This window comes from Pangasianodon hypophthalmus, chromosome 6 (genome assembly GCF_027358585.1).
Source record: "Pangasianodon hypophthalmus isolate fPanHyp1 chromosome 6, fPanHyp1.pri, whole genome shotgun sequence".
NCBI lineage: Eukaryota > Metazoa > Chordata > Actinopteri > Siluriformes > Pangasiidae > Pangasianodon > Pangasianodon hypophthalmus.
In genome coordinates this window covers 27,727,210-27,745,975 of record NC_069715.1, presented here as the reverse complement: position 1 = coordinate 27,745,975, position 18,766 = coordinate 27,727,210, and the positions used below count along the sequence as shown (strand labels likewise).

Sequence of the window (18,766 nt, the reverse complement as noted above, 5' to 3'; positions counted from 1 at the left end):
CACTTCTTTCATATCTTCAATGTGAGATTAAGCCAATTAACAATAAATGTTTACCAAGGGTGCCAGTAATTATGGCACTGATTATATATCATGTAAATACTCTTGACGGCTTTGTGCCTTGCACGCACACTCCCATGTTTAGCTAGGTGATTTGTATTTGTTCTTCTTCCTTATCAGTTTTTATGCTGCAGTTCCAGCACCTCCTGATGCCATCACCTTTATAGAACAGGAAGGAAACGCCATGTACGTCATGTGGACACGACCGCAGGGACGAGTCACTGGCTACAGGGTACGAACACATACACAAAATCCACCATGCTTTTATTTTCAAATTTCATACCAACAGGAGTGTTGAGATATACACATATGTTATCGAGTCATACAAGAGCAAAAGTTTGCACCCCTTTTGGTTTCTGGGTTTATCTACAAAACTGAATTGCATGTTCATTTAATGCTGTTTTTTCTATTAAAAATGTTACAAAAATGTAAATATGTAACGTTACAGATATACAGCTTAAATATTACAGCAACTGAGTCTAAATCAGCAGTTCTCTTTATTAGCAAGCTCAAAAATTTGCAATTCTGTTGACATGTGCTAGATAAATTATTTAAATGTACCTCATTAAGTTGTCTGAGTTAAAAAACAGGTTTACTTTGTTAATTCATATTTAGGGAAGGAAAAGTTGAAACAGGCTCTCCAGCAGTTTGCTGTGAATGAAAAGCAGGAAAAAAGGCTTTGACGTGACCTAAAAAAATTTTCACAGACCTGGAGAATGAATTTAAAAGATATAAAAATGACAACAATGTAAACCGTCATTCAGAAATGGAAAAAAAATACAAACAAAGACACAACTAAAGAGTTTTAGAAACAAAAACTGGAAAAAAACTGCTAGCTAGATTAAAAAAGTTTAAAAATTAAAAAAGCAGGAGAGCGCTTCATGTTGAAGTAAAGGTGTATACATTTTTTGCATTCGACTGCCATGTAAAGGTTTTCCTGTAAAAGAATTTTGCAATTCTGTGTGTATTTAGCAACATGTGTTACATTGAGAGAGTTTTTGGGGTAAGCAGGACACCCTATTTAAACTTTCATATTAACTGCCTCACTTCAAACGTTGCCTAGCAACGCCTCACAGCCTTACCTGCTCAGGTTACTGACACCCTCAATAATACACAACCCCAAACACGCTTTATACCACACAGCGAGAGACAAAAAACAAGCCTGCGTGTGTGTGGGCATGTTTTTATGTCTTGATAGGGACCAAACATCCCCACAAGGATAGGAATATCTGACACCTTTGACTTCGTGATGGTCCTCATGAGGAAAATGTCTTTTTTTTATACACAAAAAGTACAACATGTATTTAAAAAACTAAAAGAGCCACAAGTTTCCTTTAGGCTACTGAGGTTAAGGTTAGGGTTAGATTTAGGTGAAACATAACATTAATTAGCTGCATTAATAATTATGTCAATGAAAAGTCCTTACAAGGATGGTAGGACAAACATGTTTGTGCTGTCAGATTTTAGTTGTATGTTAAACAGACTGTATGTTAAACAGACTGTATAGTATGTATAGTATGTATAAAATGTATAGTAATTATTGATATACCTGTAACCATACATGTAGCTTCGGTGGGGCCACACACTGAATCTCATTGTACATGTTCAATGACACTATAAGGTATGTCATGTTATTTAAAAGAGTTATGTGCTGTGGCAACATATTTGACCCAAATTTTGTAATCTCCGTAACAAGAGGTCAGGAATACTTTAATCCATCTCACTCACTCTTCCCCTGCAGTTATTTTATGGTCTCAGTACAGACACTTCTCTTCCTCACCGAATCATTGTCCACGGCAACCACGTGAAGATAAATGACGTCATCCCAGGAAGTGATTACAAGTTTGAGATCCAGTCCTTCCTGGGGAAAGATTTCAGCCGGATTGTCAGCAAGAACACCTCCACTAGTAAGAGTTCCACCATTATAGAGCTTTTACTCCATCAGGGACAGTTCGTAATTAAAGTATGACTGATCTCATAACTGATCTCAACACTGTAGCATGTGCTGATACATAAAAAAAAAAACAGGGTGGATTGGCCAGGCTACAGTAAATTGCCCCAGGTGTGAATGAGTGTGTGTGTGTGTGTGTGGGTGTGTGTGTGTGTGTGTGTGTGTGTGTGTGTGCGCATGGTGCCCTCCAATGGAATGGCATCCCATTCAGGGTTTATTCCCATCTCTTTCCCAGAGTTCCCAGGATAGGCTCCAGATCCACCATGACTCTGATCAGCAAAAAGCACTAAAGAGGAATGAATGAATGAATGAATGAATGAATGAATGAATGAATGAATTGCACACTTATTATGAGAGAATCCCAGGAAAACAGAAGACAAGCAATATTTTATATGAAATGTATTTGCATATTGGACCATGTTTAGCTTACATAATTTATATAAGGAATAAAACACTTGGAGGTGTGCTACTATAGGAAAATAATCAATGATGGGGTGGTGTGATGTGGTCTGATGTGCAGCAGAGTTACTCTTATCAAATTTACCAAAGTTGATTAATTCCCAATATTTACATGGTAGAAAATTATATACCATAGAAACAATAGTGTATCGGAACAAACGCATTAATATAAAACAGTGATTTGCCTTACAGCCAGAACTACTGTCAGAGCTGCTCTTGTAGAAAATTAATCCACTACTTTTGACCAATCAGAGTTGAGAATTCAACAGCGCTGATGGTATAAGACCTTCTGCTGCATGTAGCAGTTACAGAAGTGACAATTTTCACAGTGACTCATCAGATGTATTTCCCCCAAAAGGATTTAATCATAATAAATGTCAGTTTAAGGTGACTTTAATTTAAGCAGTTTATTTAGTAGATACTTGTTATATATGTATTTGTTATTGTTCTTTGGCTGAACCTTCCTTCAGGTCCTGCAGGTGTGTGTTCTCTCTCTCTGTCACACTTCAACTCCTCGTCCGTCACACTGGCTTGGGACGTGGGTGTCGGCCATTTTGACTTCCACAGGGTGACAGTCAGTAACGGTTCACACCGCTGGGTGTACAGTGTGAGCACAGACACTCAGGAATACACAGCGAGTGGCCTGCGGGACGGCTGCTCCTACAACACCACTGTGGAACGAGTCAGGAACACGCAGAGCGGGACAGCTGCCACTCTTACCGTACACACAGGTTACACTGCTTAATGGATGCTTTTCAAAAGCCATGACTCATTTTAACGTCCTCAGTATTGTATTAAAGCTGAAAAATATTAATAAAGAGTTAATCTCTCTCCTTAACGGAACGTCAGATGCTTAAAAAGGTCAAGGATAAGTTCAGGTTTCACTTTCAGGTTTATGTATAAAGCACAGTTAACACACAGTTTGAGATAACGCTTTCATAAATTCTCCAGCAAAAATATGAGTTTCGGAAGGCCCAAACAAAAGAATTCTGTGAGCAGAATCAATCTGAAGAAGGCAGTGTATGAAGGCAAATATTGTGATGGTACGGAAGAGGTGATGGTCACACAAAAAAAGTTGTTTGATGAACTGTAGTCATGTATAGTTTTTTTTCCAAATCATGGAATGTTACTAAAGATCGTATCATATATAGCTCAATTTTAGGCCTAATGTAAGCTTGAAACCTAAAAACTATTTCAAATTCAGAATTGCTTGACACAGAGCTGCAAGGCACCAAGACTATTCAAGGCCACAGAAAATAACCTCAGTCTCAAATAAAGATAAGAAATAAGATGTTTTTTGGATGATAGAGCCCAGGAGGAATGTAAATAGGGAAAACAGATTGAACCTATAATGGAGCCTTGAGGTACACCACAGATGACCACAACAGTGACTGAGGAGGAAGAATGACACCTGATACTGATGGAGAAAGTTTTAATAACACTATTTCCTTAATACCAACAAAATACTTTGTGCGGTGTGTAGTATTTTTGCATATATATTAAAGTATGTGTGTTTTGTACATGTATCTTTCAGTCCCTGCTATTCCTGAAGACGTGTGTGTGGTCAGTGTGTCTCCTCGCTCGTTCTCTCTTTCCTGGCTGCCATCTTCTGGATGTTACCAGCGCTATTCGGTCCAGCTTACCCCAGACCATGGCAATGTGATCGTGATAACTACATCAGATGGACATGTACAGGTCAGCATGGCATTCATGCTATGTTACTAAATGTCTATGAATCATGATGTTTATGTGGTTTTATTTTTTTTACACACCTAAAACGTAAGCGCTCAGCTGTACAGCTCTCATGCCTTCATGTGCCAGGTGTCAGGTGCTAGGGTAACTGTATCAACTGGGCGGAGTTAAGGAAGGTTGGACAATGAAGGTTAGGGAGAGAGGGAAAGAAAGAGAGGACCATTAAGGTTTAATGACTTTTAGTTGTAGTGGTGGAGTAGTTGGTTGATGCCTGGAGAGTTCGTCCATCACGGCCTGGCTTGTTTCTTCGCTTTGTTCCTCTCTTTCTGTGAGGTGCCGCTATGCCACTGTGTGAGCTCGTGCTGCTCGGCCTGTGTGTCAGCATCGGCAGCGTTCAGGTAGGCCTAGGCTTTCTTTCAGTGTGCTTTCTTTCTCCTCACACTGTTCAGTGTGCTTGATGGGCTGATGTAAGAATCTCAAGACACCTCACAGTTCAATTCATGGTGCTAAGATGAGACTGATTCTTTATGCATCTTTGATGTAGCTCAGTTTTTTTTTTTTTTTTTTTATTTCTGTAGGCTGTAGGCTACATTATAATTTTCTTCCATCATGATAAACACTAGGGTCCCTCCAGTCAGGGGTCGAAATGACAAAAATAATCCTGTCAAACTGGTATCCTGCTTTTATATCTCATGAATTTATGTCAGTGTGTGATATACTATACTTTACTCTGTTATTTATCACACTCAGAAAGGGCAAAGTGAAGACTAATCCAAGATCTGTTCACTCACCTTAGGCTATTAAATTAGTGTGTAATATCAATATAGATGTGGTTGGATATCTAACTGGTTCATATGACTTGTGGTATTTTGTTCTGTGTCATAAGAGTTAATAACATTTAGGACGAACATTGCTAGTTAAGCCATATAGGCTTTTTTACAGAACCTTTTATCAGATTCATCCTGACCTTGGTTCGAACCCAGCATCCCTTTTAGCCATATTCTACAATTTGACCACTGACTATCAAGTTTATTTTTCTTTTTGAAATGTTTGGTGCTGTTGATATTTTTCAGTAAAGGATATACGCATAAGCTATATAAAGGTCTGATTATGACATTTGGTGAGGCAGTTTTGCTGTCTTTAGATAAAAATTCAAACATACACACACACATTTATACATCACTTTAAAAATGCAGCTTTATCTATCTATCTATCTATCTATCTATCTATCTATCTATCTATCTATCTGTCTATCTATCTATCTATCTATCTATCTATCTATCTGCCTGTCTGCCTGTTTTTTCTCTTTTGTGTTTGTTTTTTTTGGTCTTTTTGTCACACACACTTAAAACCACACTTAAAACAAGCGCTCATGTCTTTTCTGCATCTTGAAAATTATTATTATGGATAAATAGTGTATATAATTCTGCTTTTATTTTTGATGTTGTCTTCTATTAAGGTTCTAAATTGCATTCAAAGTTTTATTTATTTCTAGTATATATTTTATATATTATATACAGAATATAATGTATGTATTGTACTTTTAAGGTTATCCCTTCATTTTAAATGTTTAGTCATCGTGACTGAGGCTCTGCCGAAGCCTCTGCCAAAATAGGAAACTGTTCGAGATATATAGAATTTTGACTAGAAATCATCAGAGGCCTTAATAATTAAAATATTACATAAAATTAGGCAACTTCTTTGTTGTAGAGCTGTATGAGCATTCTGCATGGAATATTTGAGAGACTGAAGAATGATTTGTAGTTAAAGCTAGTTTGTCTTGTGGATATCTGATATATGATTTTAAAAATTACGATTGTTTTCTGCCATCAATGTAAAGGTGATTATTTGTGTTGTGGTTAAGAAAATTTTGCCTTCATTTATGAGATTTGAGCATTTAAGGTCAGGAAGATGATTATGCAAATTAATTCAATGCTGTACACTTTTGATCCTCCTTTGATCTGTGATTTTCTTCTAATACTTTATTTGGTTGTATGTGGTTTGTGTGTGTGTCTCACAGGCCAATGTGTCCAGTGTGACTCCAGGAACACAGTACACAGTAACAGTCAGTGCAGTCGCCTCCTCAGGGCTGAGCTCTGCTGTGAGCCGCTCCATCACCACCACTGAATCGGGTGAGTGCGTGTGTGTGCGTGTGTATTAGGAGTGTGTGAACAATCACTATTTATCACTTGCACATTTGTGTATTCATTTTATAACAGAATTTTAATATTAATGATCTAAAACTTATCTTAAAGCAGCGGTTAGTAATTTTCAGACCCTGCTGCAGCCTTTGAGGTGATTTGCCTTTACAATGAAAACACTGACAAGCCTCCCCCTTCCCTCAGACTGACTCCACCTCCACTGTATAAACTGTCCAAGGCTTGTGACCTGCCTTATAAGGAACAGTACAGAGTTGTGCAGCTCTGTTCTGGCTGGGGGTGGAGCCAGTTTCTGGGCTGGAAAACTGTAAACTGAGGCCTGAAATGAATTTAAGCATACATTGAAATTACATGTATATTACATGTCTGGAAACACTTCCAAACACCACATACTGCACCTTTAAATCTGGGTTACTCAATATTTTTTATCATAGTGCTCCATGTAAACTGACAGTGAGGTTATGTGGGCGTGATTTTTTTTTTTTTTGCTTAAAAGCGTTTATGTATTATTGATAAAGAGTACAGTTTGAGTGGTGTAAGTTTCAGATTAAGTGCATGTCAGTTGCTCTTTCTCCTGAAGTCTCAGAGTGTACCAGTGCTGTCGTCGTCATCGTGTCCCGTTAGAGCTTCTCTCTAACTGCTTAAAAGCTGATCCTCCTGTCACACACTCTGTGAAAGGGCCATGATTCAGGACCTGGCAATGACGATCATGAAGACAATGCTCAGTCACACGATAGCGCTGGAAAGAAATAATGAGTAAATTTAATGCCAGGACTGCTAGTCAGGCAATTAATTTCCTTTTTGTAATAATAAGAGTTAGCTTTTTTGCTTTTTTGTTGTTAGATTTTTTTGCTTTTTTGTTGTTGAGTCTGAATTAGAGTGAAATTGGTACCTTATTTGATCTGATTCTTTTTAAAAATGACAAATTTACCGGAAAAAGAAAAAGATCATCATGGAAAGGTGTGAGGATGGAAACATACTCCCCACAAGTAGAACTCAATGCCCGCAGCCTGAAATACCCTTAAAATATACTTCAAACAGGAAGGAAGTTATTGAAGAAAAATTATTTCAGACATTTGACCTTGCTCTGACCTTGACCCTGTTTGCATCAATTCCAAAATCTAACCAGTTTATCTGCTGGTTACAGTGATAACTCCATATAAATCCTACAAACATTCAACCACTTGTATTTGAGATATCGCGATATGAAGATATGAGAATGTCGCACAGACGCATGGACAACCCGAAAACACCATGTCTCCACCACCTAGTGGACAAGGCATAAAAATATGTCATTAGCTCATAGAGAGCACCTTCATTAACGAAAATCTATCAAGCATGGACAACTATTAAGCAATAATCTAAATAATTTAAAAACATTATTTGTTTTTTGTGTATTTCCAGAACACATTGCACTCCTGCAGCACTACAGTGTGAAACTCGTGTCAGTTTAGCAGTTTGCATGTAAAAAAAATCAGGACTTTAAGCTTTGATGGCTGCAGGGGTGGATACAGTGGTCGGAAATAAACCTTCATTAATGCTGTAACTTTGGAAATCAAAGTCACTAAGCAACAATTCTGCAATGGAATACAGCTTTAAATAAATTTATACCACACTGTGTTTGAGTCCTTTTTCTGATTGGTCCGAAGGTGTTGATTAACTTTCACAGGATTATATTAATGAGCTCGCTCAAATACATTAGCATTTCTATAATAACAACATACACAGTGGCTTAAAAAAACGTGAGGAGCCATTTATTTACTGTGAGGAGAAGTGCATTTATCATTTAAGGACAGAGAAAAAATGAGCGAACAACTGTTTACAGCTGTTATAAGTGAAAACAAGAGCTACCTTTATAATGGAAATTCTACAACATTAAATGTAACTATAAACTGATAAAAAGTATGATGCGTCATTCATTAATAAAAGAAAAATTTAACTCATTGGCAAATTGCTGTGGTATGAGAAGAATAAAACATTTCGGGATGTGATGTTATAGGAAAATAATCAACTTCAGGGTGGTAACAGTAACTTTATCTGCTTCATCATACCATGCATTGTTGATTATTTTCCTATAATAGCATGATACAGAGAATTTAATTCCTTACGTGTTGATTAAAAGAAGTGCTTCATACATATGAAGATATCAGACGATGACTTTTTACTCTAAATGTTATGATTCACTCTAAATGTTAATCTTATTATCTAGTTTAATAAAAAGACGGATAAAAACGGACAAAAAATATTTTAAGTCTCCTAAAGCTCACATTATACTGACTCTGAAAATGGAACTTTGTGCCATCATGCAGCTAGAGGCTATTGGTGGCAGGAAAGTCCTAATGTCAGTGTTTGTGTTACTTATAATACGTAATAACATGCATATATATGTGTAGTTCCTGCAGCACCCTTTAAACCAGAAGGAGAGCGAGTGGGCTCGAATGGAATCCTCCTCTCGTGGAAGATGCCGCCTCCACCTGACCTGAGCATCCACTCTTTCGTCATCAGATACAAGGAAATGTGTCCACATCCTGACTCCACCTTCACTGATGTCACGAAGAACCTGGACATCCCAGAAACCCTGCTGAACACACTCTCACCGGGGGCCACGTATAATATTAAGGTAATATATTGAATTATATTTTCTTGCCACTTTCACCTCTGGTTTGTTCATTAGTGATCTAAATCTACATTCAGGTTTATGCAAAGCTGCTTTGTGACAATATCTATTGTTAAAAGCAGTACATAAATAAAATTGGACTGAATTGAACAGAACAATCACACACACACACACACACACACTCACACACACACATATACAGAACTTACAAGGCTTAAAGGTAGTGCTAACTTATTAGTGTTGTTCATTTGGACACATGGTTGAATGTAAATTATTCATTGAGTTAAAGGCTTATGCTGAATTCATGTCATGTCAGAGAATACTGCAAAGACTGGAAAACTAACATATACATTTCTTGGCACATGCAAAGAAATGCTGTAGAGAAAAAGATGCCTTCAAAAATAATGAAATTAAATGTTTCTACAATAAAAAAAATACTATAAAGAGCCGTAAACAGTAATAAATGAATATGACAGTATTTGGTGGGATGATCCTTTGCTTTAAAAAAAAATAGTCCCAGGTACAATTTGTGCAGTTTTATAAAGAAATGAGCTGTAAGTGTTACTGAGCATCTTGCAGAAGCAGCCACAGCTCTTCTGGAGACTTTGATGGCCTTGCTTCTTTGCAGCGAAACTCAGCAGCCTTCATTATGTTTTTTGTCTGAAAAGTGTCTCGTATGTAATATGCTGCTTTCTTTACTGACATACAAACATTTTTTTCTGTAATATATAATTTTGTGCTGGAAAACTAATGTTTGAAAATCTAACATGTTTTTGTACTGACTCGATAATGTAGAAGTCATAAAATAAAAATCTGTAACAAAGTTTGTACTAAAAAAATGGGGTGCCTAAGACTTTTACGTAGTACTGTACATATATATATATATATATATATATATATATATATATATATATATATATATATATATATTTATTTATTTATATGTACATACATACATGTACACAGCAAATTCCCTAATTCCGACTCAGAGATTGACATGAATATTTTTTCCAGTCAGAAGGTGGGAATTGTAGTAGTTCTCATAATGATGGGAATACTACATGTTCAAAAGGCCATGTTCAGAGAGGAACAAACTTGCTCAACTGTTGAGGAGTTAAAAAAGAAATGGTGCACATCAATATTCAAACATCAGTTCAAACAGTTATTCCGATATTCACACTTTTGGAATTCATCAGAATTCACTTTCCTGAAATGCATGTGGATGGTCGGCGTTAGTACACACAAGATGTATGCACTATGTACACAAAAAATGCACTAATTCTTTCACCACAAAATAATAAAATCTATCAAAATAACTTCTTTGTCGATGTAAAACACAAATGTGATACTGATTAAAAGCTTAGGATCATCCCTTTTCAATAGAACCTCTCTACTTACGATCTATGAATAATTAATATACACACATTTTTATAAGGCTGATGATAACTGACAGCATCATTTTTAAAATCTCAGTGCAATTCTGACAAACACAAATGTGGAATCAAGTGAAATTTAGAAAGCTGCACTTTTTTCAGAACCTTTCTGCTTATTTTTATAAGTTACAAGGGAGAAATAATGAATATATATTTACAACAGAAAAGAAGGAATAACTGTGACTTTAAAGGGCTAAGCTAAACACTTAATCCTGTTTTTAATACCAAACAAGTGCTAGGATTTAAAATTCATTCTGTGATAAATTGTGCTTTTGCGTAAAGGTGAGCATGAGACTGAAGGAATTCTGACCAATTCTGCCCGCTCCTGCAGTTATTATTTTGATTTGTACATGTCCATGATATTTTCTAATGAACATAGTTCCCAAAATATAAACAATTTAGTCATTTAAATCGCTGTGACCATGGAAAAAGGTAAAGCGTTTACTGAATATGAATGAATGAATGCGGTAAATGTGTTGCACAGCACTACATAAGCACCCAATACACTCCCATGTTAATGCTTTTTTCTGTTTAACAAGCTTCATATCTAACTGCCTGCTCCCGCCCACATGAGAGGAAAAACCATTCACTCCCACAACTTTTCGCTTGAATCCAGCAGGATCCCAGTCTCGACGCATGCCTCTGCTTTCGCTTTGGCTGCTTCTCTTATATTATTAGTGCTTGTTGCATTACTGTCATGTTTTAATATATTTTACAGGTGAATAGCTACAAATTTTTACAAGATACTTACTGTGTGTTTAAATCGAATGTGTGTAAAGTGCAGTATAGAGTGGACATGCAGAGAGACTTGAACTGTCTGTGGGAAAGTTGCCAGTGACATCCATTCCATTGATCTCTTTAAATTATTCACTTGCTCTTAATTATTTATCTGGTAAAAAGATCTATGGATGTATGATAGATCCCTGTGGGCTTTCCATTATTTCTCTACTGGATTCATTAAAGCCATGACGTCTCAATCGACAAAGCAATACATCCGTTGTTTTTAGTTTTCTTTCTTTTTTTCAGTTCAGAACATCATATGGCACAGAAAGTGTGTGTGTAGTTTAACTGTATGTTTTTATTATTTAACATTGACTCTACCTTCTCCTGTTAGGTTGCAGCAGTGAATAAGGCAGGAGTCGGACCCTTCAGCCAGTCACTTTACTTCAAAACTGCAGAGGCCCGTAAGAAATGTTGCTTATATTTAAATCAATTTGTACCTGTAGGTGTTTAAGTGCTGAACAGGTTTAGTGTTTAAAGTTTGCCTGTGTGTGTGTTTGTGTGTGTGGATCTGTTTTGCTGCAGCTCCTGGCATGGTGACGAACCTCACAGCTTTTGCTCAGAATCACTCCTCAGTGGTAGTGAAATGGTTTCTACCGGTACGCATCAATGGTCTCATCACTAAGTTCACAGTTAAAGCCAAACACGCCAGAACGGGGCAGACGGTCCGCACTCTGGAGCTCAACGCCGAGGAGATCATGAACGGAGCTCTGCCTCACTGCAATGTACGACTGCATTGTATTCACTGTATCTAATCTACAGACTACACACTTTTTCTACAATCAGCTACAGGATTATTTGGTCATGAAAAATGACCAAAAAAAAGAGTATATATGTGGCAAGTCATTCTGAGAGCTATTGGCTGTTACCACTACCACTAACTGACAGGGGAGAGAGAGTATGCCCCTCCCACCGAGAGATCATGGCCAGTTTTGTTCCCTTGACTGTAACATCGTCAGGATTCAAACTCCTGAACTCCTGATGATAGGGCGAGTGTTTTTCCATTAGCTGACTCACTGAGCTCATATGAGAATGATTTTTGACAATGTCTGGGTTCATTTGTTGCCTACCTTCTTGCCAATACTTATGGAGTTGACTTAATAGAAATATACACAGAAACTACAAATATGCCAGTGAAACTAAAGGAAAAAAATATTCTTGGTCTGTTGTGAAAGCTTTTATTATTATTATTAATATTATTATTATTATTATTATTATTATTATTATAGTAGACAATGTCTACTTAATTAAAAATATCACAGTTTGCCCTATTGCCGTGTGTGTATGTCTGTGTGTGTGCGTGTGTGTGTGTGTGTGTGTGTGTGTGTGTGTATTGTAGGATGCTGCAGACTTCCTGTCCCGTGGAACTCCAAGCCCCTCCGTAAACTCAGTAGCAACATCTGCATTGCCACCTCTCACCATGTCGGCCATTCCTCCCGCCTCCATCTGGAATGTGCCAATCACAGTGGGAATGGACATGCTCCGCCCCTACACAGCCTATGTGTTTGAGGTGTCTGCCTTCACCAGTGACGGGGAGGGACAAATTGCCAGCACCATGGTCCGCATGCCAGAGGCTGGTATGCTCACACACACACACACACACACATGTTGCATGGATGTTTCCTTTTCCGTTCCGTTGGTCCACGTGACATAAACTGATGCAGCCTGTAACAGAATCACTGGCCTGAATTTCCTCTGCTCTTGCGTAACAGAAGGAGAACACTCAGCCAGTGTTCACCCTCACTCACCTTCCATCCAGCACAGTGATCAGCTTTCCCCGTGTAACTTGTGTGTGTGTGTGTGTGTGTGTTGCAGCCCCTGAAGATTCTCCACAGAATTTGTCTGTATGGAACATCACCTCGAAATCTCTCTCTCTGTCCTGGGAATCTCCAGCCATCATCACAGGACGGTTTAGTTACATTGTCCAACTCCACGGCCCTGCAGGTAGCCTCCTGAATCACACATCACCCCAATATCTCACTGCAACCGCACCACAAATATTCAGCTATTTACTTCATACTCTGTCCTCTCACCTTTGAAAAAAATGAATTTAAAATCGTGGAAGGGCTTTTTTCCCAGAATTTCCTGGAAACCTAACTGACTAGGCTACATCATCATAGGTAACATATAAGTAATAAAACACTCTGGGATGTGCTGTTACAGGAAAATAAGCAACAACAGGGTAGTGCAATGTGGCCCGATGGGAAGCAGGTTATCTTGAAGTTTCCTATAACAGCACATCCAAAATTTTTATTTATTAAAGAATGACACTGTACTTTTTTAAAACCGTTTATATATATATATATATGGAACATCCATGAGAGAAGTTAGTTCCTCCTATCACTTATGTTTTAGCAGCTATAAACAGTCATTCCCTCACCATCCTCTCTTTTTCTCTCTCTTGAAGTTAATAAGACAAGCTTATTGCATGCTAATTAATCCCCCTAGTAAAGACTATGTGTGTAGAGCAGTTGGTGATGAGTTCAGAAGCATGTGCTATAGTTATAGCATCATTTGCATAGCTAGTACAGTTCTTCCTTCTCTAATGGTTAAACGAGAGAAGAATGAGCACTAACCGGACCTAACAGAACTCGAAGGGGCTAGCAGCACTGGTTAAGGTGACACACCATACACAGAGCAACTTAAATATATAAAAAACACAGAACAATAAAACAGAATAAAATAGTGTCTTAGCAGTAGTAGCACAAACACAGCACAAATGAACAGAAATGTTGTTTTGTGTGTGTTTTAGGTCTCATTAGTGAGAACAGTACGAGTGAGCAGACAATCGTTTACCCTGGACTGACTCCATACACACGCTACCACATCTTCGTCATGGCCAAATCAGCTGGAGCCACTGGGCCTGCTGCAGAAACCAGCATCTTAACACCTTCAGAGGGTATATACACACACACACACACACACACACACACACACACACACATACACACACAGGAAGGCGGGGGTGCTAACAGAAATATCTGGTGTATAATAGTAGTGTAAGGGTACAGTACACATCACTTGGATGCTGCTTCAGTTCCTGACTGCTTGTGTCGGTTCATTTCTCTAGCATATGCTGCCCCCTACTGGAGAAAATCTTGAACATCATTTCATTGTGTTGTATTTACAGCATGTAACAGTTTGTGTGTGTGTGTGTGTGTGTGTGTGTGTGTGTTGTACACATCTCTGTTAGCCCCCAGTGCAGTGTTGTATCTCAGAGCAGTAGCTCTGGACCCAACGTCTGTGCATCTGTCCTGGGGAATCCCCAACCAGCCCAACGGACTCATTACTCGCTACCGTATCCTCGTCCTGCACCATGAGACGCTCGTACAGGACATCACACTCCGAGGACTGCAGCAGGTAAACGCTCAAACATCTACACAGGAAGTGTGGAAAAGTTTGCATCCCCTGTGGACAGCATGAAGAGGAAAAAGAAATTTACCCCAAGTTAGGATTTCAGAAATGTTGCTTCATTATTACATAACAAAAATGAATAAACAGTGTGTTGCATTTCCTTTCCTCCCATATGCATGTTTCTACATACAGAAAATGATTTTTGAAAGTTATTCTTGTGTGCAAGGATGTGAGGATTAAGGCTGCAAACTGCAACATGAAAATTATCCATGTGGATTTTTATATACAGTGCATTATAAATCATGAGCCTTTATTCCTGGGTAAAATGTAGTACCATAGTGAAGCCTCTGTTGCACCACACAGCACTGTGTGGAAACCCGTTTTCAGACCCAACACCATGGAGGCAGTTTTAAAGATCACCAAAAAGATAGATGGATTTCACTTGCAACAGGATTAAATAACTGAATAGATAAAAAATCTAAAGTTGTGACACAACAAGTTCAAGAGCCTTGCACTTTGTCGCAGATAGAACTTTCAGTGAAGGTGGAGACAAGAGAGAGGTGAAAAAGAAATACCCAAAACACTGAAAAAAATGAAAGCATGATACAGTGAAGCACACACAAAGTAGAGATGCCCATCATAATAAACATTGTTCCTCACATTTTTATTTTACATTATATATTAAATAAACTATAAATAAAAATACCAAATGATATTTGTTAAAGCCCTTCTAATTTACAAGCCACTTTTAATATGATTAACACATTATTTGTCGATTCATTCACATGAATAATCAGCTATTAAAATATTAATTTTTTGCAGCCCTGGCGCATATGCAGTATTTAGAACTACTCCTAACCATGCAAATGCAGAAACCCCTGGTGGTGGAAAAGTGTAATTGTGGAAAACTGATTATGAGCTGATTACTAATTGATAGTACAGTAATTGCTGACTCACAACAAGGTGCAGACAGATGATCCAGGTTAAATGTCAAGTAAATTCATATAAAAGGCACATGTAAAGATTGTCTGCGATGAGGCAGACAGTGACTGATTTTGCCTCGCTTGAAAATTTGGCACGCAGGGAGGAATGTGTTTTTAAGAAACGCAAGAAACTCTTTGCTGAGAGTGATGAGTGGCCCATCAGTTGATTTTGTTTGCCCTGTGCAATTTTAGTTCATCTCTGCCAGCAGTCTATTGTCCCACTTTTGGAGAGGCCAACACAACACAGGAACAGAATCCCAGTCCTTTATACTCTAGGGTTTTTAGCCCTGGGCACATTTCACTGACACACTGGAGACAGGGCTGGCATTTCCCAACCACCTACGAGTCAGATAACGACACGTCTTATATGCATTCATATCATTCATGCTGTAGTACATTACATTTCCAAATCCGGCAATGGAAAATACAATAATGAGGGATTTTCACGCCATTGCAGGGTTTCTAAATTTAACTGGGGCAATAGAATTTACATATAGCTGTTAAATCCCTCTTTTAAAAGGAGGTTGTTCACCATATATGCCATTTTGGTGGTATTTCTTTATGTAAATGTGTGTGGCCACGTACAAGCAGAGCAGTGAAAATGTGTTATGATGTGATCACATCTTCTGTGTATAACTGTGTGTTTTTCATTTGTGATAAATGACAGTTTTCTAGTGTGCACTAGCAATTCTTGCAGACAGAATTTTTTTATGCACTCTATGATAAACGAATCCCCAAGTCATCACGTTGTCTTTTCAGAATATTTCTGATTGCTGTCGTTTTGCATGTCACATGTATCATTCTTTAAATAATAAATAAATAGCAAAATGGTGGCCCATTTAAATTTTTTCCATTAAAAAATTTGTAAGGGGATGCAAACTTTAGCACTTGATTGTATATGACAAATATATTGTCATATGTTTCCTCATGATTTATGGATCTTGTGATTTTTTTTTTATAGAATGGAAGCCAGAATGATGCTAGCGCTGGTATGTTGTCAGGAGTTTCCAACGACAGTTCTCAAGCCCTGAGCCGCTCTGCCAGATCCCTTAACATCAGCATGACTACTGAACACACCGCTTTCATTCTCAGCTCCTCCAGTCTTACAAGCTTAACCATCACTGAAAAACCCAACACTGATGCAACAAACTCACACTCCTCTCTCTTACACACTACTGGAACATCCAGCCTAACCCTGACCTCCACTGCTCCGCCCACCCGTCCCCCCTGGCTCGCTCTCACCTCCATCCAAAGCTCCTCGAAGGCTAGCACTAACACTGTGACACTGGATTCTGTGACTAATGTTTCACCTCTGACCTCAGGATCTGACCTGGTACCCATTCTGAGCTCCGTCCAGCCACGGCTGTCCACAAGAGCAGCGATCACAGGCCTGACGTTCCAGCCACGTGACTTCACGCAAACAGCAGTCACGAGCCAGATTGAGGGTAAGAGTCTGAGTCACTGCACATCATAGCATGTAATTTTTAAATGTTAAATAGTCTGATTCTGATTATATACTATATCTATCTATCTGTCTATCTATATATATATATATATATATATATATATATATATATATATATATATATATATTATTATTATTATTAACACAGCAGTAAATTAAGTGGAGATGTGATATTAAGTGGAGATGTGATGTTAAGCCCTAAATTAAGTGGAAATGTGATCAGCAAAATGTTACTTGTTGTGGTATAGGCTGTAATAGATACAGGTTTACTAGAAGTTAACTATGAAGTTAGCTATTTCAGATGACAGCAGACTAATCAAACTTACAAGATCCTGGTGTTCTGAATGAGGTGTAGAAATGTTCATAGACATTTTCACTGTTTTTTAAAGCATGCACTGATTCTGATTCTGTGCTGATTTACTCGTACTCATTAAAAATAATCTAATACCACATCCAATACCATGTGATACTGAAAACACCATGTAATACAAGAAAAATGTCTACAGACAATGCTAGGTAAGTGAAAATAACAGCTCTTACCCAGCCACTATGATCAGCCACTGTTGGACCCAACTGCAGCCCTACTCAATCTAAGCTAACTCATACTGCTAGCTAACACACTTCATTTAAAAGAAACTAGCTAAAGTTATAAAGAACAAGCCTAATAGCATGACTGTGGACACACACGTGAGCGCTGTACATGGCCACTATGTAAACCAGGTAAACATAAACAGAGCTAAATGATATGCTCCATAACTTCCCTGATCATTTAATTCTAAGTGATTTCTGTTTCTGTATCTGTACAGAATTCTACAGAGTTATGTGTATACTTTATACAATATTATTTTGTTTTAATTAAATATATATCAAACATAACATAAAAAAATAAAATAAAAATATTATTAAATTCCTGCTTCCTCACATGCTTCCCACTAATCCCACATTGTGTAACAAACAGTTCTGCCACCCACTGAAGAGATCGTCAACTTATCGTCCAATCACATCTCCTACGTGGTGACAAGACTGAGTCCTTTTACTGACTACAACTTCAGCGTGTCCGCCTTCACGACTGTAGGAGAAGGACCTGCCACACTGGTCGCACAGAAAACTCCAGAACAGGGTAAAATGAGACCAGAAATCACAAGTCTGCCTGAAATAAGGTGTCTGATTTCACCCTATAGCTGGACGCCTTTTCTGTAAAACCAAAATCTACAGTTAAAGACCTTGATGTAACCCCTGCAATGCTAATAATGTATATCATTTAATTCCAGTATTTACATTTACATTTAGTAGATACATTCAGAAGTCACTCATAAAGTGCAGCTTAAAGTCTACACTGCGTACTGCAGCTCTTAGCTGGTAGATCAGTTCTGTTTTGTCAGGGTGGAGTTTCACATGATGGCTCTTCTGAGAAACTTGAGATGTGGATGGAGAAACAGGAGAAGTAATCTTGTATGTCATTAGTGTAACAGTGGTAAGAGAACCAGTGAGATCTGATCACTGAGCTCACAGATTTAGTATATGGTCAGAACAAGAGTGGACCAAGAACTGAACCCTGAGGAACTCCTATAGTAAGTAAAATCCTCAAAAATGAGCAAAAGCTAAAATAAGACATATGCTAGTCTTACACTAGTGCATGCTTACATAACGTCCCCTGCTGTCTCTTTAAATAAATCTATCTCAGAATGCAGCAGCCCATGTCTTTAGAGATTCTGGACCCAAAATGAAAAAAGTGTTATATGAAAAAGGATATATAAATAATGGTAGACTGTTGTGCTGTGTTGAAAAATGAACCAAAATAGAAAAAAAAAAATTA

At 37.9% G+C, this 18,766-nt stretch overlaps 1 protein-coding gene across 4 annotated transcripts in view; it reads left to right on the top strand.

The window, feature by feature from the left end:
* The window catches only part of ptprq (protein tyrosine phosphatase receptor type Q), a 56,425-nt gene that overhangs the window by 11,947 nt on the left and 25,712 nt on the right, over positions 1 to 18,766 (top strand). For 3 of the 4 annotated variants that reach the window (XM_053235184.1, XM_053235183.1, XM_053235182.1), the window contains exons 15-28: positions 192 to 289; positions 1,799 to 1,964; positions 2,938 to 3,198; positions 4,002 to 4,162; positions 6,180 to 6,291; positions 8,712 to 8,938; positions 11,483 to 11,552; positions 11,674 to 11,873; positions 12,488 to 12,725; positions 12,964 to 13,092; positions 13,901 to 14,047; positions 14,342 to 14,508; positions 16,447 to 16,930; positions 17,909 to 18,070. In XM_053235184.1, coding sequence (XP_053091159.1) covers positions 192 to 289; positions 1,799 to 1,964; positions 2,938 to 3,198; positions 4,002 to 4,162; positions 6,180 to 6,291; positions 8,712 to 8,938; positions 11,483 to 11,552; positions 11,674 to 11,873; positions 12,488 to 12,725; positions 12,964 to 13,092; positions 13,901 to 14,047; positions 14,342 to 14,508; positions 16,447 to 16,930; positions 17,909 to 18,070 — 2,622 coding nt within the window. The remainder of the gene's footprint in view (positions 1 to 191; positions 290 to 1,798; positions 1,965 to 2,937; positions 3,199 to 4,001; positions 4,163 to 6,179; positions 6,292 to 8,711; positions 8,939 to 11,482; positions 11,553 to 11,673; positions 11,874 to 12,487; positions 12,726 to 12,963; positions 13,093 to 13,900; positions 14,048 to 14,341; positions 14,509 to 16,446; positions 16,931 to 17,908; positions 18,071 to 18,766) is intronic. The other variant, XM_026914018.3, reaches the window with a different exon arrangement.